The 22,906-nt window shown below is 38.5% G+C and overlaps 2 protein-coding genes and 1 long non-coding RNA gene across 3 annotated transcripts in view; 2 read left to right on the top strand and 1 right to left on the bottom strand.

Annotated features, from left to right (window-relative positions):
• Positions 1-640: 640 nt before the first annotated feature.
• On the top strand, positions 641-11,348 carry LOC111863811 (ER membrane protein complex subunit 4). The gene is made up of 4 exons (XM_023850525.2): positions 641-827; positions 4,013-4,163; positions 10,440-10,557; positions 10,945-11,348. Exons 1-4 carry the CDS (start codon positions 769-771, stop codon positions 11,139-11,141), a joined length of 525 nt encoding a protein of 174 aa, XP_023706293.1. The 5' UTR covers positions 641-768; the 3' UTR covers positions 11,142-11,348.
• A 4,469-nt stretch (positions 11,349-15,817) lies between these two features.
• The window catches only part of LOC111863810, a 16,417-nt gene continuing 9,328 nt past the window's right edge, over positions 15,818-22,906 (bottom strand). Inside the window, exon 4 of the long non-coding RNA XR_002842670.2 lies at positions 15,818-17,784. This is a non-coding gene — a long non-coding RNA (uncharacterized LOC111863810). The remainder of the gene's footprint in view (positions 17,785-22,906) is intronic.
• Positions 18,869-21,505, top strand: LOC111863809. Its single transcript, XM_023850523.2, has 2 exons — positions 18,869-21,270; positions 21,361-21,505. The coding sequence occupies exon 1, from the start codon at positions 19,121-19,123 to the stop codon at positions 21,185-21,187; it is 2,067 nt and encodes a 688-aa protein (XP_023706291.1). The 5' UTR covers positions 18,869-19,120; the 3' UTR covers positions 21,188-21,270; positions 21,361-21,505.

Genomic DNA, 22,906 nt, shown 5'->3' with positions numbered 1-22,906 from the left:
TCTCACAAATTTTTGGTGTGTCCATGGAACTAGTTAGGCTGATTAAAACGTTTCTAAATGAAACATATAGTAAAGTCCGTATAGGCAAACATTGGTCTGATACGTAAGATTTGAGGCTTTCACGGCGGTGACTATGAAGAAAGCTATGAAGTGTTAACACCACTTATACACGGTGCCAAATCCCAGAAGACTGCTTTCTTCATTGGTCTGATACGTCTCCTATCTAAAATGGTCTAAAAAAAGGAGATACTCTAACGCCACTGCTTTCCAACTTTTTTTTTTTTTTTAGAATATGCCATCAGGAAGGTCCAGGAAAAGCAGACAAAGGTAAAGTTGTCCCTGTGCTCAAGTAATTAAGCACTACTCCATGAAGGCGAATGGGGGAGTGGATGTATATATCCACATTCTCTTGACCTCGGCACTAGAGGAAAACCAGGTTGCCGCACAAGTGGAGATGAAATTAAATGGGACACATCAGCTGCTGGTCTGTCAAGAAAATACATACTTCCGTGCCTTTCGTGTACTTTGTTAAAGTAGTTGTCCCCCATGATGTTATATGTCGCTAGGTGTAATGTTTATTAATCCGTGTATCCCTCAGTTAACTTTGAGATGCGTATCTATAGGCATTAATCCGTGAGGCCTATGACGTCATAGGACTTCAACTTGGAAACGAAACGAAGTTGGCTGTCTAACCTATGAGGATTGTTTAGGAGGCTTGTGAGTTGTGAATGTGTAATTGAAGTAAACTTTATTTGCTTATTTTATAAAATGACAACAGCAAGAATAAATCATAGAAAATATAAATGGGCGTTGGATACTGGACTGAGGTAAAGATTAGTGGAAATAATGAATGGGCTTTGGTACCTGCGTAGGATTAGCGAAATTTATTTGATTAGATTTCAAAACTAATTTCTGTCTGTGGTTTAGACAAGATTTCTGTTTCGATTTTTATGGAGATTGCCATGCGCATAAAACAATTTGTTGCAGAAAAATGCCAGCAACTCTAAATAAGGGCCAAGCTTGTTTTAGCGTGAATTCGGGTGGCAACTTTGAATTCTTCTGAAGTGTATTGTGCTTATTGTCAGTTCGAACTTTGTTGTGTGAAACATATTGATATTTTGGATTATCGTTGATGATTTTAGGAAGAGCTGACTTCATCAAATGGCTAGTGTGAGAGAATATTTATTTTCTGTCATGTGGGCTGTGTGTGAAGAGTCGGATATTTTGGTTATTCATATCTTCCCAGTCAATATATTAATCTCTTGTTCTTGTATCATAAACAATTTAATTCTGTATGTGTACTGCCTCCATCCTCAGATTTGAAAACTAAGTAAACCAAGCGCATGCATAGTGCTACTTGGTGTTTACTGGCTTGACTTTCTTGTTCACCACTGAAGATGGAGGCAGTATGTATACCATTTTAACCAGACCACACTCTTGTGTCATGCGAGTTGGGAGGCTTTGCTAGCAGTGATATTATTCACCATTAAAGCAGCTCTCTTTAAGTGAATTTAGTGACTGCTGTGTGTAACAAGAGGAAACTGGTTTAAGAGCAGAATGAATAAAGAGCCTTCAGATTCTCTTTACCAGCTCTTACACCACCAGAGCACCAGAATGTAGTGTTTCCTCCGACATTAAAGAAACAAGGAATAGAAGTGGTATAATTTGTGACTGTTAAGTTACTCATTTGTAAAGTACAGCACACATTCATGCATGACACATGCTGTGTGCCTGAAGTAATATGAGTCACTTAAAGCAGTGACCTATTTTTTTTTATTGCTAGTGGGGTGGGACTAAGTCCTTTGTACTGTGGCCACTTCTGGCATATTGTACCAGCCCCAGATGATAGGTGAGGGTGATTGTGGAGAAACTGGTGGAATGAAGATTGGCAGGGGAAACCAAAGCACTCGGATAAAACGTGCCCAAGCGCCACTTTTCCACCACAAATCCCACTTGACCAGACCCGGGCGGCCGCGGTGGGAAGCCGGCGACTAACCGCTTGAGCTATGGCGCGGTCAGAAGCAGTGATCTGTCTCCTGTTTGTAATAATGTAGTAACATTGTACAAGCATATATTTCTGCAGACAGAGGGAAACAAGTGAAATTTTTAAGAAATGTTGAGAGAAATACAAGAAGGGGTAGAGGTAGAACCGAATTATTTTTATGGAGAAGTTGGAATTAACAGTTTTGAATACCATTAGAAGAGAAAGAACTGCAATAGAATAGACAAAAACAAGGATACTGCAAAGGGTGTTAGAACTAAAATTTGAAGAAAAGAGAGAGACCCGCGGGCTAAACCAACAAAATATACTGGTTTTTGCCAGGTTTGAGAAAACATTAAGAAGAGGGAAAAGGGCCAGCAAAATCAAAAAGGAAAGTTTGTGGGAAGAATGCTGTGTGGGGTGAAGTATGTTTCATTCACATCAGTGTTTCAACAAGACAAAAAATACAGTGACACAGCAGGGAAGTAAGTAAAGGAGTGGGTTCCTGTTTTCATGTAGTTTCTAAATGGTTCTCTCACCTATATAAATATTGTTATGTGTTTTGTGCGTCATGCAATAAATAAATCCATGTAGGTCTAAAATTCAGTAGAACCTTTATTGTTCTTCACTGACACAATCACACGCTTTACAATCTTTACCACTTGCAGTATTGCAATGACTGCTTACAATATCTCGGCCAGTACATCTGTATCTCTAGGCGTCTATCGCGACACTCTTTCGGCGAATGTATTGCCTTATATATCTGCGGCCGTTGCTATGCATTGGATCTTCTGTTGTAACCGTGGAGACTCCTGTTAGAACTACAATATCACTATTGTTGTTTCCAATGCAACGATCTATTCCAGCGTTTCTATAGAAGTGACTTTTCTGGATTCCAAACACGTTACAAGATATATATATATATATATATGAGGGGGGACCCAAAAATAACCGGAAACGACCTGTTGCGCGTGCATGCTTTGTAGTTTGAGTTGTGCTGCTAGGTGGGTTAGCTGGGGGTCTCCCGCGACTGTTAGTGAGCTGGCGTCAGTCTGAGTTAAGTGGTTTGTCTGTGGTGCTCTGTTGTGTGCGTACCTGTTTCAACCCTTTGGTGATTAGTGAGATGGCCGACCAGAAGGAACAAAGAGTGTGCGTGAAATTTTGCTTTCTGTTAGGGAAAACTGCAGCCGAGACTGTTGGGATGCTTTGGCAAGCCTTTAATGATGATGCTTTGGGGAAATCACAGGTCTACGAGAGGTTTTCCCGTTTCAAATCTGGCAACATGTCAACAGAAGACATGCCATGCCCCGGGCGTCCTTCGACAGAAAGAAATGACGAAAACATTGCCAAAATCAAACGTGCAATTGATGAAGATCGTCGAAAGACCATTGACCAACTTTCTGAGGAAACGAACATCTCATGGAGCACAGTCCAGCGAATTTTAACCGAAGGTTTGCACATGAGACGGGTGTCTGCAAAATTTGTTCCTCGCTTGCTCGGAGATGACCAAAGAGAAAACCGCGTGAATGTTTGCCGCGACTTGAAGAGTGAAGTGCAGTTTTCCCTAACAGAAAGCAAAATTTCACGCACACTCTTTGTTCCTTCTGGTCGGCCATCTCACTAATCGCCAAAGGGTTGAAACAGGAACGCACACAACAGAGCACCACAGACAAACCACTTAACTCAGACTGACGCCAGCTCACTAACAGTCGTGGGAGACCCCCAGCTAACACCACCTAGCAGCACAACTCGTAACTACAAAGCATGCGCGCTCAACAGGTCGTTTCCGGTTATTTTTGGGTCCCCCTTCGTATATATATATATATACACACACACACCTTTCCTTTATAAAATCCAGTCATTGAGGTTAACTCGGTGTAATGGACACAACAGAGTAGGTATCCCCACCCCCTCCTCACTGAGATTGGAAACAGATCCAGTTTCTGAAACAGTGTTCTTTCGTGCTTTTTATAATACTAGACAATGGATGAAGCCCAAAAGCTTAGTAATCTGTGTTCATATTATTTTCAGGAATAAGCAAGATCGAAGTTCAGATTTAGCATCTCCTCCTGGTTACAATCCATCAGCTGGTCAGGTTTACACTGAAGTTGCCAGGGAGTCTGATCCCAGTCATCTCATTATAAAGAAGTCATGGGAACTTGCCCTTGCACCCCTGAAGCAGGTATGGATCTGTGTAGTGTGCTGCATGTGGTTTGTCCTCCAGCTTCAGTGATCATCTGCTGTAGGAGGTTGTCATTTGCAGAATTTGCTAATATTAGTATATTAATAGCCTAATGTCTGTCTGTCTGCACCTTCTGCTGGTTTTCCAAAACAGTGCATTGTATAAAAAGTGATAAATGTAGAAAAAAATTTGCTGGAGAGAGAAACCTGGAAAGGCTATTGATTTTTTCTTTTGAAAATTAGGCCTGGGTGTCCAGCAAAGTTACTCCATTTCTCCCAATTGTTGCATCATGGGTGGCAAATACAAGAAATGTTGTGCATTCTGAAGTATACTTGTAAAGTTTTTCTGTTTCAGTAGAGAGGCACAGGATGCCCAAAGACTAATATGACATGCACACTTTCAAATGTTTCATTTATAGCAGTAGTTTCATTTGTAGTCTTGATTTCAATCTGTAATGCAACAATTTAAATTTTAAGTGACACTAAATCACATTTAATTCAGTAAAATTAAAATGTTCATTAGGCTGTGCCATAGCTCAAGTGGTTAGTCACTGGCTTCCCACCGCGGTGGCCTGGGTTCGATCCCGGCTCTGGTAAAGTGGGATTTGTGATGAACAAAGTGGCGCTGGGGCAGGTTTTCTCCGAGTACTTTGGTTTCCCCTGCCAATCTTCATTCCACCAATTGCTCCACAATCACCCTCACCTACCATCTGGGGCGGGTACAATAGGCCAGAAGCGGCCGCAGTACAAGGGACTTAGTCTGACCCCACTAGCAATAAAGAAAAATGTTCGTTAAATATTTAAAATGTCATTATACTATACGTACATTCAGTGTTTATGCTACATGTTTCAGCTGCATAGGGCCATCTTCAGGCAACACATTTTTTATGGAGTCTACTGCACTGTGTGCTTGGTCAAATAGTATTCATGAAGACATGTCATTATCATTAATTTTGATGATGTAGAATGTTTTTTTCTTTTGTATTGCGGCCATTTCTGCATTGTAGAATACATGTTTATTAATATGATTCTGTCCTTGATGCTACCTTTATGTATCTGAATGCCATATTTTTGTACTTAGATGTCCCACTTGGGTGTGCTGCTCATTTGGTTGTATGCATCTAGTGTTGCTTTTTGTTCCTTGTACTGATTTTGGTGTGGTAATTCTTGCTTAAATATCTCTTAGGTAGTGAGTGTACTGTTGCCTGAATATGGCACTGTGCACCTGAAACCTGTAGCATAATCACTGAATGTACATAAATATTAATGATACTTTAAACATTTAATAAACATTTTAGTGGATTAAATGTGATTTAGTGTTGTTTAAAATTTAAACTGTTGCATTATAGATGGGAAACAACATTACAAATGATACCTCAATGCAACAGGATGCTGAAATATTATAGCAGTGGTTTCCAAACTTTTTCAGACCTGCTCCCCTTATAAAAAAGCATTCTTCAGAACAGTGGTTTTGCACAGACCCAGTAAGGAAGATAACAACAATAAAATAGGATACCCCATTTAATGACCACTTCACTGTTAGTAAATTCTTAAAGCTATGGATGGGCTTGATGAAGCGATACCAGTTTCCCAGTGTCTGGTCTAAAGTCACTTCAATCGTAAGTAAGTGAATGTTCTCGGAGAAGCCCACCTCCATTGCCCTCCGGGTAATCCAACTGCCCCCCCCACCAAGGGGACTGTACAGCCAGCCCACTTTGGGAACGACTGATTTACACAAACAAGAAGAGTTCCTTCCATTCTACATGGATTGAACATGTGCAGTTCCCAAAGATGCAGTGAAAGTAGATCATGGCATGACTGTTACACCTCAGGGGGAGGGGTGAGAAACTATAATTACTTTCGTCGGTTATTACTCTTTTTCTAACATCTGCGTTGCACTCGGCTGCCGTCGGCTGTCTTGGCTAGGGAAGCTCGGGCTCGGTTGAGGACAGGGTGGTTACTAATGGGTGAATCAGAACTCCCTGCGTACATTTTCCACTATGTACACCGTCTATTTGCAATAATAAATACATTAAGAAAAAGGCCTGCTCTTATCTGTTTACATGACACTTCTCGCTAAACTCATTCTACCGTCCTAGTTTGTGGAGGGGAGGTGCCTTGAAACTGCACTCCTATCATCGTCTGCCACTCTCCGTTCATTTCTACCCTGTTCTACCCTGGCTCTCACTTGGTACACTGGATACTGCCTCATTATCTCACATTAACACTTGTATTAACAACAACCTTTAACAGCATGGCGTATATGAGCAAAGAGACTTACTTGCAATACACATGTAGATTACTGCCGTCATCCACCCTCTTATGGTATACATGCCGCCGAGAGCCTCCGGCTGACAACTGAATATTGTGTGATAGAACATGATTCAAATCCACCGAAGTTCCCTAATTTATCGTTTTCTTTCGCTGATTCAGCGTTGATGACAGAGGGTAGGTGAGTCCCCCTCAGTGTCCTCAATCCTCATAATAACCTCCTCATTGGCTCACATGGGTGGTTGTGGGCGGACCCCTTGCGTCTTATTGCTGCGTAAGCAGGCTCTTACGATTAAATCCAGTGAACGAGTGAGGTAAGCTATTGCTCTGCGATTACAGAGACCTGCTGTGCAGTCACATTCTTAACCTAATTGCCAGTCCTGGTGTTTACAATTTACGGCAATAGCTGCGAAACTCTTTTCGCAAGTCTCTAGCTTTTGGGTAATACCATACCCTCTTCAATCTCAAATTTGGGCCATAACAATGACATTTGAATTTCTAAATTTTTTCAATTACTTACTTGTTCAGGTAACAATTATAGTATAATACAATTTTCTGTATACAGCCTGCATCACAAGACTTGTGTTCTTAAGGTCACAAAAAATGACACGTTTGAGTCCAGGAATCTAAGGACATTAAAGTAGACAACCGCCACAAAGAATGAAAATTGTTTCTTAATTGCAGTGCAGATATTTCTGCTGTGACACTTGCAGTATATGTCAAAAAAGATGTTGGTTCATAGTACTAGGCCCAAAACATTACTGTTTTCCAGTATTAGCCATGTTTGTGATTTTGAAGCAGCATCTCATTGCTACTATCAAGAAGCAAAGTAGGAAATGTAGGCATAACATAACATGGTATGTTTCCTTCCTTTTTTGTTCAATTATTTAAAAACTGTAAGACTTCTTTACAAATTTTGATCAAAGTATTATTTCTCTGACAAATATTTAGCAAGTTACATTCAACTTGTGCTCAGAAGTGCCATATAGCTCTCAAATGTCCTTTAGTTTTCTCTTTTAAACAAAGAAAAAATGGAATGTATCAGTAGATTTCAGTGAAACTCCCAGTTTCAAACATAATTCAGTACAATGTTATATTTTGTCGTCCTGCTACACTGATTCATGTCCATGGTTTATGCTGACCGCCTTACAGTGTATACACTTTTTCACCTTACTCTTCACTTCCACACTACATGTTTCAGCACTAATGTGCCATCTTCAGGTGTCTTTATGCATGTTAAACTATTGTACTTCATGCCATAATGTCTTCATTCTAAAATGATTAAAATCTGTGTTCGTCATATAGGACGACGAATTCTAAATAATAAAACTTCTCAGGATTCTTCCTACGTCGCACTCAAACACGTGAATTATGCCAATCCTCTTTTATGTGAGCATTCCTCCTACATATATTTGTGTATCTGTAACGTGAAATTGTTATTCATTAATATCACTTTCTGACTTCTATTTGTTACATGTGGTTTTATAATATTTATTACTCACTGTGTTCCGTGTTGTGTTTTGCTCCTGATACTGCATGCGTTGTACTGCTGGATCTGTGTGTGTGTGTGTGTGTCAGAAAGTGATATTAATGAATAACAATTTCACGTTACAGATACACAAATATATGTAGGAGGACTGCTCACATAAAAGAGGACTGGTGTAATTCGCGTGTTTGAGTGCAACGTAGGAAGAATCCTGAAAAGTTTTATCATTATTTAGAATTCATTGTCCTATATGACAAACACATATTTTAATCATTTTAGAATGAAGACATTATGGCATGAAGTACAATAGTTTAATGTGCATAAAGACACCTGAAGATGGCACATTAGTGCTGAAACATGTAGTGTGGAAGTGAAGAGTAAGGTGAAAAAGTATATACACTGTAAGATGGTCAGCATAAACCATGGACATTAATTCAGTACAATGATGAATATGGTCGTGGCCGAAGTACCCTGATTTGTGCAGTCAGGCATTTAAACACTGCTTGTGGAAGCGTGCATGCACGCCGCTAGGAGAAGCATATGCACAATCCTGAATATTTTTAAATATGGCAAAACTCAATATACATACATTTTTTTGTAATCTGCTTGACGTATATACAGGCTTCAACCCCCGTGTCACGTAACTGAATCTCACCTTTGTGTAATACTCTTTGAACCATCGGAGAAGGCACAATCCCACGCAACATATCTTGCATTTCAACTGCCTTTCGATTTCATCTTTCATCATCTTCCAAACATTTCATTGCCATTGTATGATAAAATGAAACTACAGTAGTCAAATTCACTGTGAACTTGCAGAAAGCTGAATGCACTCTGCATCTCAGATGTGATGCAAGGATTTGGTTGCAACCATAGAAAAGGCAATATTTCAAATGTTACAAGCAGGAATGATTTTATAATACTATGTGAAGAAGCAGGGAACTATTTTTAGAGTATGCATCAAAATTAGAAGGAAAAAATTAAAAACAGTTCATAACTTCCTTGTCTAAATATTTTCAAATCTTACATTACAATATGTGACACTGTGTTCTTTGCTGATAAAAACAGATCTAATTCCATTCATTTATCATAAAAATTGTATTAGATACAGCATTTTCATGTACAGTGCAAGCACCCTAATAGGAATGAACATTTAAATCCAGAGCAGTGACAGACATTTAAATAAACTCCAGCCAGCTCAAGCTACCACCGTTTCAAAAGTCCGTCATTTAAAGGTTAAATCTTTATCACTGGTTCTTGACTTGTACATGTGGTCAGACAGACAGACATGCATCTAACTAATAGCACATTTTTCAACTTTTGTTGTGAAATTGTGTTGATATCATGAAATACAAAATGATGGTGGGGAGTGCATGTAAAAATTACTATTAAGGCATTGATGTAAGATGCTATCCCTGTAACAAACAGGCTGTGGAGGCCTATACATTTGTGAGATGTCAAGGCTCCCACGTTTTCTAGACAGTTGGCTCACAGATAGTAATGTACTTTTCTGAATAGAACAAGAACAGACAGGGCCATTGTCGTAAGTTCTGTGATTAGAAGCAGAGAAGTGACTGCTCTTGTCTGAGCGGGATCTTGCAGTGTGTAACAGTGAACTGATAACAGTTCACTCTTGTCTGTGGATGGTTGTTGCGTCTGCTGATGCACACTAACAAGCCTGTATACAGTTTCTTTTAAGAGGTTCCAGTGAAAAGTAAAGTCGAGCTCTCCCTGTAAAGGCTGTGGAGGCCCATAGGGTTGTGAGATGCTGAGGTTCCCACATTTTGTAGATGGTCGGCTCATAGATGGCGGTAAGGTTGTCAGCCTTATGCGCTGGCCGCCCTTTACTCCCAAGAATATTCCTGGTACTCATTTCTGTTAGAGGCTGAGTCAACCCCAGGGCCATAGTGCGGTTAGAAGGATGAGGTCAATTGAAAAAAAATCCAGTGACCTCATTGGGACTTGAACCCGTGACCTTCCGTCTTGTAGCATAGTGCCTCAACCAGCTATGCTACCACTTGCCCCAAGGTTCCAGCAAATTTCATAATTAATGAACATGCCTGGTAACACTAGTTGAGGACATCCGATATGCTGATTCCAAATCTGGAAACACAAATTTTGCCTTCAGTCAGTTTCATTTTTTTTTTTTTACTTTCATATCCTTTTTCATTGTGTTGTAATTCATCAACTGAAAGGTGTGCAAGTTTTGTTTTATTGATCAGAAGGCTATTCTCATTTAACCCTTATCCAGGAATATGGGCTTTTAAATCCCCCAGTATTATGGCTCTGGTGGCAGTGGTATTAATACTGAATAAGAGAAACACTAGGCTGGCTGCACTGTATGTATGCACCACTGCAACACTTTCATTATTTAAAATTGTGTAATAAGTGGTATGTACATTGATCATGTCTTAAAAATGATAATGATGATGGTTGTCATTTTTGTGACCAGGCTACCCAAATCAGCCAAAAATTGTTGTTCTATGCTATTAACAAGCCTGGATGAAATCTGATTTATAGGTCCCAATGAATCTCTTCATAATGTACATGGCTGGTAATTCAATTTCCATCTTCCCCATAATGATGGTAGGAATGCTCATTGTACGACCAGTGAAAGCTCTGTTCACAATGCAGAATAGTAAGTATCTGATGTACATATATAACTGCAGTTGCAGAAATATGCTTAATACAGTAAACCCTCACTAACCCATTTGCAGTTAATCCAAATCAAAAAATGAAAAATGCTGTCCACAGTTGAGTCACTTGTCTCTTCAGACAAAACTTGACAGTTTATTCAAAATTATTACATTCAAAACAAGTACAACTTCTGAGACTTCTGTCGATGAATAAATATTTATTGTATTTTTATAGTTCATAAATAAAGGTTCTTCAGATCCGTATCACGAGTTTTATGGCAGTGTCAGAATGTCATATGTAACGTGTGAATGCAATATATATTTATTTACTTGAGCTACATGAGCTCCTTGGATTGCTTAAAACTTACCACTATGTCACTTTCTTTCAGCTTTCAAGATGATTGAAGGGAGCCATGCTGTAGGACAAAAACTGGTATATTTCTTGGGAAATATTGTGAGTGTAGCTTTAGCACTGTATAAATGTCATTCCATGGGTCTTCTTCCATCACATGCATCTGACTGGTTAGCATTTGTGGAGCCGCAGATGAGAGTAGAATATTCAGGAGGAGGGATGTTGCTGGTGTAGGTGTACAAGACAACACTTCAACCACTGGCAACTAGAGGATTATCACTACCATGTTAAGTTGAAAACAAGAATGTGCCTACTGAGGACTTTATCAGATATCAAAAAGAACAACTTAAATAAAAGTGGAAATTGTTAGTTACCAACATGTTATATCTTGTATGTCTCTTACATTGTTACATAATAAATTACACATGTATCGTTCTGTTCTGATGTGTATATGCAATTCATCACACTCAATACCATGAAGTAAAGGTTACTACATATATCACAATATGTCGCACTGTTCTGATCCATGCAGTCTGTAAGAATAATAAATGGAACATTTAAGGCATGGCAGTCGTGCGTCCTGCTAACCTTACAGGGAAGCATCCTGTTTGTGTTGATCACTAGTTAGTTAGTTATTTTAGAGACGGTGGGTTTCCCCATGCACCGCGACCAGTTTGATCTATTGTGCTTCCCTCTATGATATTCTACCAGTCTCTTTACCCTACCGATAAATGGTGCGTACCATCAGTCCCGCCGAGCAAGCGAGTTCAGCCGCTTTGCTTAGCGGTGTCTATAATGCTTTCCCCATCTATTGGAGGCCTTAGAGGCTATTGTTGGGCGGGAAACGTCCTGGAATTTGGCTCAGTGATCCCCTTTGGGGATATGAGGTTCTTTTATGTGCCATAAAGTTACGACACGGGACACACAGCTTAAAGTCCCTCCTGGAGGACTTGTTCCCTGAATTTTTCCGCCCTTAAAAATTCGACGACCTCCGCCGGGTATTTGAACCCGCGTACCACGAGTCATGAGGTGGGAACGTTACCTCTGGACTACAGAGGCCGCTGTGTTGATCACTAACAGAACTACCTGTTGCTGTCACACAAAAACATATCAGCTATCATTTCACACTGCACAATTTTGACTACTGCATATTTCATCCCACTTGGGGGCCAAAATCAGAGTGTAATAACACTTGCAGCATCACTGGGCCACCCATATAGGGGAAAGTTAACGATAAAATGAAGTGATTATTAAAATTCAAGTCACTAAATCAGAGGGACCTGTTTCATAAGTGGTAATATCTAAAGACATGCCGATCACAGTGTCCACATGGTCTAATGCATGAAATGTCTTCACTTGCTTGAATGCTGGGATTGTGGGTTTGAATCCCACTCAAGGCATGGATGTTTGTCTGATTTTATTCTATGTAGTTAGTGGCCTTGCAATGGGCTGATGCCCTGTCCAAGGAGTCGTACTACTGACTGTCTAAGATTAAGAAACTGAAGTGAAACAAAGTTTCATGAATGCCCTGTGCTCCAAGTGGGAGAAAAATGAATGAATGTATGTGTGTAGGTGTGGGTGGGTGAAAGAAAAGACAAATGTTCTTCCATTAAGAGTTAAAATGTAAATTCAAATCCTGAAAAATATGTGATATTTGAGATTCTCATGGCAGTAGCTATGAATAGTACCATCTTCTGGGATGTGACATTTTATAAACTGGTAAGTGTACTGACATTTCAGAGGAATGTTCTTCTGAGTTGAAGAGTAAGCCAAGCAACAGGTTGCCCTGCCTGCTCCAGCTTACTCTTCAATCCTGAAGATGGAGGAGGAAGTATATTCCTCCAAAACTTCAGTAAACTTCTACCACACTACACAGTGTCACATCACAGAACATAGTAGTTTTTAATTAAAATGTAAATAGATGTTTCATTTAGTTTTCATTGTTTATTTACTTTTGTAATGACTACAGTTTGTAAGCATTAAATTGTTTTGTGTATTATATTTTCATTTTATAAACATAATACTGCTCCTCCTTTTATGTTATTTTAAGAATTATAGGCCATTAACATATGGTGAACTGCTGATGCAAGACGTGTTTGCTTATTTTCTAATATGATAATGATCTACGGTTCTTAACACTTTGCGGACCGGCAATTTAAATATTTAAATCACCCTGGGGACTGGCATTTTTTAACCCACTACCCTAACTTGTTCACTGTTCACTTTAAAAATTAATATAAAATATCCTAATTTTATGAACTAAAATTTTTGGAGAACACTTACCAATGCTTCTAGAAGTGCTTGAGAGTGTGATATTTCTGGAAACATTCCCCTTCTACCTGCACTTTCGTCAGAGCTACTTTCACTTTTATTGTCTGTGGCCACAATTGTTTGTTGTCCTCTGCCACTGCCACTGTCAAATCACTATCACTACACATCTCAGAAGGAATGTTAAATAGCTCATGTCAGATATTGCTTGGTTTTCAACCACTTCTGTCCTTGAGTCATTGCACAACTAACTTCCTGCCTGGTACATAAGAGCTTGAAGGGTCAAAGATAATTTTCCTATGGAGGGGGTACCCAAACAGCGAGATCAAGTTATTGCCTACTAAGCAAACATTCCGGAATAATATTCCACAGTAGTCATTTTATTTGGGTGGCGCCAGAGAAAGGTATAGTGTGTTACAATTTAACATGTCCTAAAGTCATAAAAATATGCCACCGGTCCACCACGTTTAAAAGCACTGGGCATAAAAATATGCCACCAGTCCGCAAAGTGTTAAGGTAAAATAAAAATACATATTATGTTTATAAAACTAAAATATACACAGTTGAACCCTGATATAGTGCAACTCTTTGTTGATTGCAACTTGTGGCAGTTATTGGAATAAGCTTTTTGAAAACTCATAAAATTGACTTGGAAAAATATGTTAATTACAAAATAAGAACATATCAGAATAAAATTTGATACAGTAGCACCGTACTTGCAAATCACTGTCATTTCAGTGGTACAAAATGCGAGGGCATATCAAAAAGTCTTTGCCCCCATTTTTTTTCAGCTACAATAATACACATACAGGGAAATCAAAATGCAGGCAGTGTTCTAAGTACCTTTGACTATTTTTCCACATAGTTACCACCCTGGTTCAGGCATTTGTCCCATGACACCACTAGTTTGGAGATGCCGCTGTTGTAGAATTTGGCCAGTTGAGTGCGAAACTACCGCTGGACAGTGGTTTTCGTGTCATCATTGGAAATGAACCTCTGGCCTGCCAAGAACTTCACTGGATTGAACACATGGTAATCACTGGGGGCAATGTCTGGACTATACGGTGCATGTTTCATAATCTCCCATCTGAATGACTGAAGTTGGGTGGCGGTCCTGTTTGCCACGAGGCCTGGCGTTGTCATGGAGGAGAACCACATCGTCCATGAGAATCCCCGGGCGCGACTGCAGTCATTCAGATGGGAGATTATGGAGCATGCACCATATAGTCCAGACCTTGCCCCCCAGTGATTACGTGTTTGGTTCACTGAAGAAGTTCCTGGCAGGCCAGAGGTTCATTCCCGACGACGCAAAAACCGCTGTCTGGCGGTGGTTCTGCGCTCAACCGGCTGAATTCTACAACAGCGGCATCTCCAAACTAGTGGTGCGATGGGACAAATGCCTGAACCGGGGTGGTGACTATGTGGAAAAATAGTCAAAGGTACTTAGAACACTGCTTGTATTTTGATTTCCCTGAATGTGTATTATTGTGGCTGAAAAGAATAGGGGCAAAGACTTTTCGGTTTGCCTTTGTATTTCTCAACCAGCTTCAACATGTTACACTGTGTTGTCAGTGTTCTGTTCAAAATACTGACATATTTTTTTAAACTTCTATTTGAGTCTCCTTAGCAGAAATTCTTTCATAGACTTCAGGATCCGCATTTTCACTGTCACTTTGAACAGCATCACGCCCTCCAGCATTAGTTATAAAATTTCTTCTATAGCCATTTCTGTAAAAACTGGTTTCTCTGTATTAACTTTTTCTGCAGTGAACTGTGTTGCAGTCCGTGTAAGATCACACACTATGTTTCACAGATCTCAAACTGAGTTGTCTTCACCTTGAGCCAGATGCGTGCCTACCAGTGTCCCAGTATGTACCCAGCAGTTGCTGACAGTTTCTGGCGAAACTCTGTCCCATGTGAATTTTAATTAAACACGGCAGTGCAACTGAGATGCTGTTAATACATTCCATTATCTTCCATACTTTATGCCATCAGTAGTATGCCTTGAAACTTTTGAATGTGATGGAAGGTACTTCAGCTGTCACGTTACTGAGATTTACAGGTTTGTGGTATGGAACATTGTCTATTAATAACAAAGTTTTTTGTGTTTTCCTTTTCATTTCTTTATTGAAGTTGATGAATCATGCACTGCATCATGTGGTCATCCACCCTTTATGTTGTGTGTAACTGATGTTAATGGGTGGATTGAAATTCTTAAAAACAGCGTGGTTTAGCAGATTTTCCAATCACTGTTAAGTTCGTTTGTGAGAGCAAAATGTAAGGGCGATTATGGCTTCTGCTTTCTTGCAATGTTTTACTGGTCCTGTCAGTCTGCATCCTGTAGAACAGTGCAGTTTCGACCATGTTGTAGACATCATTACGATCTTATTCATTGGTGATTTGTAAAAGTCTTTGTCTCCCTACTTCACCCACTTCTGTGTTTATCTCTGCCATTTCTCCTTGTTTTACATGCTGCAGTAGTCTGTTGTGCTGTTTGAGGAATGTAGCCATCCCCTACTCTGTGTGAACTCCACAACATTCATCTGATGTCAGATTTCTTTTGACTCCTTAACAACTTCATCTGTTGCTGTACCACTTTTAGTCCTATCCATGTTGCTAATGCTTCTCTTTTTAGCTTTTTTTTATCACTTGCCAGATTTTCCCACTAAGCCTATTGCTAATATGGTGTCAACTGATGGGTTTGTCCCATAACATGGAAAAATGGTTTAGTATTGTGCTGAAAGGCTGCAGAAAATGAGTCTGTAAATAAGCACAGACATTTTTCTGTTCACTAACACTCAATGCTTTCCTTTTCCCCATACTTCACTTCCCTAAAAGGATAATTAGAAACTGTACTGCGGTGTTACAGTCATCTGAAGACGACTTAAAACAGCTGCAGTGCTGCCTTGGTTGTGAAATTGTACAGACTGTCTTCTATAGTAACTAACAGTAAATGAATTTTCCATAATCTCAAAAGAAAGACAGAGTCCAGAGTTCATGTCTGACCTGAGTTGCGATGCTTAGACAAGTAGAGTAAATGTTCTCCTCCTCAGTTAATTTTCCTGAAGGATTAGAAAAGAAAACTGTTTTCTGAAATGCTCTGAAGCATCGTAACAGTCGTGAAACCCTTTTATAATTCTGTATTCTCATTACCGTTGCATTTTTTTCAGATGGTGAAAAGTAAAAGAGCATTAGTATATTTCATAAAAGCTGCTTCTAACAATATTCAGAGGTTATTATACCTTGTCTTTATACAGCACATTTTAAAAGTCTTCTTTTAGAAGGTACAGTACCAATTAAGCTGAGGTCAGCATTACTTAATTGTTCCTTAAAATGTTTATGTTTTTGGAGATCCAAGTTCAAGCTTGGATTTCCATACCCAGGGACAACAAGAGGAAATATCATAACACCCGACCTTCCCTTGCCCACTTTCATAGACTTAAATTCTTACTTACACCCTAATAAAAATCTAATCAAGAAATTTAGCTCTAGCACATGCAAAGTGTGAAAGTAGTAACATGCTATATTTGTACCACTGAAGTCTTTGGCAAATGCCTGCTAGAGGGGCTGATGCTATACCAAGGGTTTCCCAGGGATAATATAATAGGGAATTTCTGTTCATAGACCTTGATGGGCACAAAGTGAGGGAGGCACTTTGTCAGGGTTTGACTGTGTGTCCAATTTGGTGCCTACAGACTATATAGCGACTACAAATGTGCAATCACTATGACCAAAAACTAAATGGAACAACTAAGTACAGTAACCTGTCACTAGTCCGGTTACAGTTAATCTGGATCACAAATATGAAATATGAAAAATGCTGTTCACAGTTGAGTTACATACTTTAAAAGACAAAAGACATTTAGGAGGCAGATGAGTCAGTTGTCTGTTCAGACAATTCAAACCTGTATTACATTAAAAATCAAGCACAACTTCTTAGTCTTTATCAATGAATAAATATATTGTCTTGTAGTTTCTAAGTAAAGGCTCTACAGTGATATATTTATTTATTTTTTTTTCATCAGCACTTCTTATATCATTAAATTTCCCATGTATTTGAGTTCTAAGTTTTTTTCTTTAGGGCTACCTTTTACTTCACTAATATGGATTATCGCTTAATCTGGATGACCTCTCCCCTCACTTACACTAGATCAGCAAGGGGTTTACTGTATATCACTTATTTTTAATATTAATATTTAATATTATTAAACATGAAATTAGCCCTTCTCATTTACTGACTCTGACCTTGATGGAAACTGATTTTGTTGTATTGTTACTTTGCAACTTAGGTTGATTTCATGTTGTGATAAATGTACTTATGCCAGCTGATGATGATTCACAAGGGGTGATACATGTAATGGTTATAAAGATATTCTATGAAATGGTAACCAGTCTGTTTTGTGTGATGCAGCAAAAGGGTTTATTGTACTAACCTCACAATGTACACCTACAGGCAGTAATACATATACATATATATATATATCTATAAAAACAATACAAGTCTTAAATTTTTGCTGCAGCAGTTAAAATGTTTATGGCAAGTAATGTATGGCTTCTTTATGTTCCATGAAAATAAGTGTGATTCACATCATTGTTGCAATTCACTGACCTGAAAATGGAAGACACTTTATAATATTTGTTATCTGAAACCATCATAAAAAAATTGCATGTGGATTTCAAATATTGCTTGCTGTTTTAGTGCTGCGTAGTCTGAGCTGGTGAAAGCATTGCAAAATAAACAACAGTAAATAAATAAAATGTTTGATAGATGGCCTGCAAAGGAGAAAGGATTAATATGAACATAAGAAGTGTAAACACTGTAAGAATACAAGGAATTACATAGCTTCCATTCCTTTGTGTCCTCCTAAACATGCTTCTCACACCTGCTCGCAGGACCACCTGGTTGCCAGAATATCGCTAACTACATGGTTAACTGGTAAGCATTGTGCGGTGTTCATCCAATCACAGCTTCACCTCTGACACACTGCCTAATGCTGGAGATAACCAATCCCTCCAGAAGCCATCAACCCTGAAAGTGCAACTGCAAGGTTTGCTCAAATGGAGTACCCTTGACATTCAACATAGCCAAATCGTGAAAGCCATGACTACACAGTTTCCACCGATTAGATGAGAGTCAATGAATTGGAAAGGTGTGGAATGAAATGGTCATGACCTAATTTAAGATACTATTGTGGCAACTGCCTGGAGGGACTGAGGAAAGCCATGATAGTCACTGCTCTGCTGAAGATTCAGACTGATCACCACCTTCCTGAATGAGAGTCAGAAGTGTTACAGTTTCAGCCAGATTTCCTGGTACTAATACGTGTATAAATTCAGTCTTCAGATCATGATTAGTTTCTATGTATACAAGAGAGTACAGGGGGCACACGGTAGCATAGTTGGCTGAGGCACTATGCTACAAGCTGGAAGGTTGCTGGTTTGATTCCCGATGATGTCGCTGAATTTTTCAATTGACCTAATCCTTCCAGCTGTACTATGGTCCTGGGGTTGACTCAGTCTCGTAACAGAAATGAATACCAGGAATCTGTAAGGCTGACCTAACTGCCATCTGTGAGTCAGTTGTCTAGAACAGTGTTCTGCAACCGGTGTGCCGTCACAAGGTGAAAGGTACGACGCAAACTTTTACCTATTGTAAGAAATTGTCGAATTTTATTCGTTTTATTTTATCCCAGTTACCATGTTTCATATGCTTGTATTTTATTCTCAGCCACTGCACTGATTAAATAAGATGATGCACACAAGCTGCAAAGCTAACTCAAAAACAATTAACAAAACTAAGAATAAATAACGAACTAAAATTCTTATACATTAAAAAACAACAAATTAATAATAAACTATATGAAGTTCATTTAAAAAATGCTCAGTTCTGGAATTCCAACTGGCAAATAATAGAAAACAACATAAACACAACGCTAAATGAAGAAATGGAAGAACACTACGCCAAACTTAAAAGGAAAATAAACAAACAAACTCCCAGTGATACACAACCTCAAAAAAAGCAAACCTTCTACCCACGCACACACAACTTGACAAATATACAATTCACAAAAAATGAGGAGGACATGTTAAACAAAGGTATTAAATACAATATAGAAATACCGCCTAAGATGTGCGTAAAACAAATTGTTTACGAAACAGAAAATGCAATACGACAAATAAAAGACAGTAAACAACAAGAAGCAATCAGATACTTAGCAACAAAAAACCTAAAACAAATCTTAGCTAATCAAAAAACAAATAATAGAAGAAATAAGGAACAACTATACACCACCAAACAAATAAAACACAAACTAACACAAAATAACGCAACTGTAGCTGAAGCAGACAAAGGAAGAACATTAGTAATTATTTACGAAAAAGACATAAATAACAAAGTAAAACAATTCATCGATAATAATAACATTATCGAACTAAAAACAAATCCTACATCGAGGTTCCAGAAATTAGTGGAAAACACATTAAAAACATGTAAGAACGTAATAAAACCAGAAACTAGAAAGTACACACACCAAATGAACCCACAAGCCCCTAAATTGAATGCAAAAATAAAAATACATAAACCAGATGCACCAATAAGGCCAATAATAAATAATACCAATGCCCCCACACACAAACTAGCTAAACATATGCACCAACAACTACAAACTTTATTAAACTTAAAATATGAATATAACATCACTAACACCTTAAACTTCGCAAACAACATCAGCAAACTAAAACTAAACCCAGAACACAAACTTCTCACGATGGATATTAAAGATCTATATGTAAACATTCCAATAAACGACGTAATACACATCACCAACGATTCACTTATCCAAAATCATATAGACAAAACCACCAAAGACGAAATTATCACAATCCTCCAAATGATATTGAATCAAAATTATTTCCAATACAATGATAAATTTTATAAACCAAACTCGGGTGTAGCCATGGGTTCCCCTTTATCAAGTTTAATGGCGGAAGTATTCCTACAACACTTCGAACAAAGAAAGGTAAAACTTTTACTAGAAGATAAACGCATCATCTACTACAACAGATACGTAGATGATATAATTATGATTTATAACCGATCAAAAATAACACCCCAATACATTTTAGATCAATTCAACAAGCAAAATAATAACTTGCAATTCACACTAAATGAAGAAGATAATAATCAAATAACGTACCTAGACTTACAACTAACTAACAACCACGGGCAAGTAAGAATGGAGATATTTAGAAAACCCACATCGACAGACACAACGATAAACAATAAATCCTGCCATCCCAAAGAACAAAAATTGGCAGCATACAAAAACTGGATACATAGATTATCCATCCTACCTATGGATAACGCAGCAAAAAATAAAGAATTAAACATAATTATTAATATCGCGGAAAACAATGGTTACAATAAAGAACTCATCACACGTATGTATCATAAACGTCAACAACAAAAAACAAAGGGCCCCATTGAAAGAAGAGAACAGAAATGGGTTTCCTACACATATAACGGAAACTACACAAGAAAAATTACGAAACTATTCAAAAACACGAACGTAAGGATAGCTTTTAAAGTAAATCATACATTAGGTAAAATACTAAACCAAAAACAAAGCATAAATTCTTACGAACAAAGCGGCATATACAAATTGACATGCCAGGAGTGCCAACAGGTGTATATAGGTCAAACAGGCAGAAAATTGATAACACGCTATAATGAACATATAAGAAGTATAAGATTCAATAAAAATGACTCAGCTTATGCTCAACACATCTTAAATAGACAACATCAATACGGCCCAATTTCGCAAATCATGGAACTGATTGAAGTGGCAAGGAAAGGTAAATTAATGAATATAAAGGAAGAATATCAAATTTACCGCCACTATAGGGAAAACAAATTAATAGATGAGCAGAAACAGGCAAAAGAGATCAATAACCAGAACAGCATGTTCGACCTCATTACTACTTGTATAAACACACCCACCACCACGTCATAACACACAAGGCCTTAAATAACACTGACGTAGATCACCCACTGCAGTACACAACACACAACGCGTAAGACACATCCGACCAAAAGGTAAGCAAGGATCAAATACAACACTAAGGGAAAATAAAAATTAAATATATAATAATATATAAAACCTAATATAATACAATATCTTTGCAGCATACACAACCTCAAGTTGACGATTCCCATCACCGGGACGAATCAACAAGAAGGAGCCAAATTTTATTTCAAATGTTTTAAGCTTTTAAATATTTTAACATTGACGGCTCAATTTGAGAGCATTCTTTGGATGGAATGCAAGAGGTGTACATGCATTCAACGTTACTAGAAAGTGTTGTGCTTTTACACTCCGACATCTGTAGCAGATCACGCAGCTTACATACTGTGTACAATACAACGCCAGTGGTTTCATGTGTTTGTAACGTGCCTCTGATGATGGTTCTTTTGAACCGAAACATGTAAGGCGAGTGAAATAAATAAGTGACCTAAGAACGTTGTTACACTCGACGGATTATTCATTGACAAGATGATGCTTGTTTATTCTTTATTACATGCTGTGATTTTTTATGTACAGTAATGTTGTATTCTAAGAAATTAAACGTAAATTATTTACTCACAGTTGTTATATCATAGTTTTCATTACTGATTTATTTTTATTTTTCTTGCATCTATGCAGCTTCTGTGATATGCTTGCTGCATGTTCTGTGTACATGCTTTTCCCTAAAACTGCAGGGATTAGCATGGGTTTCCCTGTCTTTTATAACGCTGTTTTGGTATTTGCCTGTTTGTTAGCAGTTAGAGCTTCTTCAACTTTATGACTTTCTTCCTGTAACGATGCACCCACCGATTGTTGGACTTCATTTAAAATTATAAATATTTAAAAAATAAGTCTGTATAGTGTCACTTCTTCTATTTGAAGAGTAGAGATCCCGCGTTTTACAATTGTTTCAGTTCTATGACAGCTGTGCTCTGAAGTAGTTCGCAAATTTTGGTTGCTAGTTAGAGAATTACAGATGGGTCGTTTGAGATGTCCCCGACTGTATGGCCACTTGCTGACGGCAATAAAGTGGTGATGGACACAATTAACACTTTTGGGACTGGTGGCATATTTTTATGCTCAGCGCTTTTAAACGTAGGGGACCGGTGGCATATTATTATGACTTTAGGACACGTTATGTTGAAACACACTATACCTTGCTCTGGCGCCATGCAACTGCAATGAATACTGCGTAATAAATCTTCGGAATGTATGCTAGGTATTCAGTAACTTGACCTGGCTGGCTAGGGTCCCTACTCCAAAAGAAAATAAACTTTGCCCTGTCCAACTGTTTATGTACCAGGCAGGAAGTTAGTAGAGGGGAATATGTTTCAAGGACAAAAGCGGTTGAAGGCAAGCATCTCTCTGACTTGTTTTCCGATGAGCTATCTGAGGTGCCTTATGGAGGAGTAGTGATTAGTGACTCAGACAGTGGAAGTGACAGGGGTCAACAAAGAATTGTGGCCACAGATAATAAAAGTGAAAGTTGCCTTGTGGCTTATAAATTGTGCCATTTTCAATTAATTTTTCGTTTACAAAAATCTAAACCCTGATTCTAAATTGAAATACAAAGCATTTCTAATGAATGTGGCAAAGGCTTGGGCTACAGACCAGATGGTGGCGGCAGAACCAGAGTCAGACAGACTTAGTGCGACCTAGCCCATCAAC

This window comes from Cryptotermes secundus, unplaced genomic scaffold, assembly GCF_002891405.2.
Source record: "Cryptotermes secundus unplaced genomic scaffold, Csec_1.0 scaffold833, whole genome shotgun sequence".
NCBI lineage: Eukaryota > Metazoa > Arthropoda > Insecta > Blattodea > Kalotermitidae > Cryptotermes > Cryptotermes secundus.
Note: the sequence above shows the minus strand (reverse complement) of the source record. Positions and strands in the feature narration are given on the sequence as shown.

Coding starts and splice junctions, on each gene's coding strand:
- LOC111863811 (XM_023850525.2), top strand. CDS start 769: ATGACAACAGCAAGAATAAATCATAGAAAATATAAATGGGCGTTGGAT. Junction 4,164..10,439: donor CCCTTGCACCCCTGAAGCAG/GTATGGATCTGT, acceptor TCTGATTTATAG/GTCCCAATGAATCTCTTCAT. Junction 10,558..10,944: donor TCTGTTCACAATGCAGAATA/GTAAGTATCTGA, acceptor ACTTTCTTTCAG/CTTTCAAGATGATTGAAGGG.
- LOC111863809 (XM_023850523.2), top strand. CDS start 19,121: ATGGAAGAACACTACGCCAAACTTAAAAGGAAAATAAACAAACAAACT.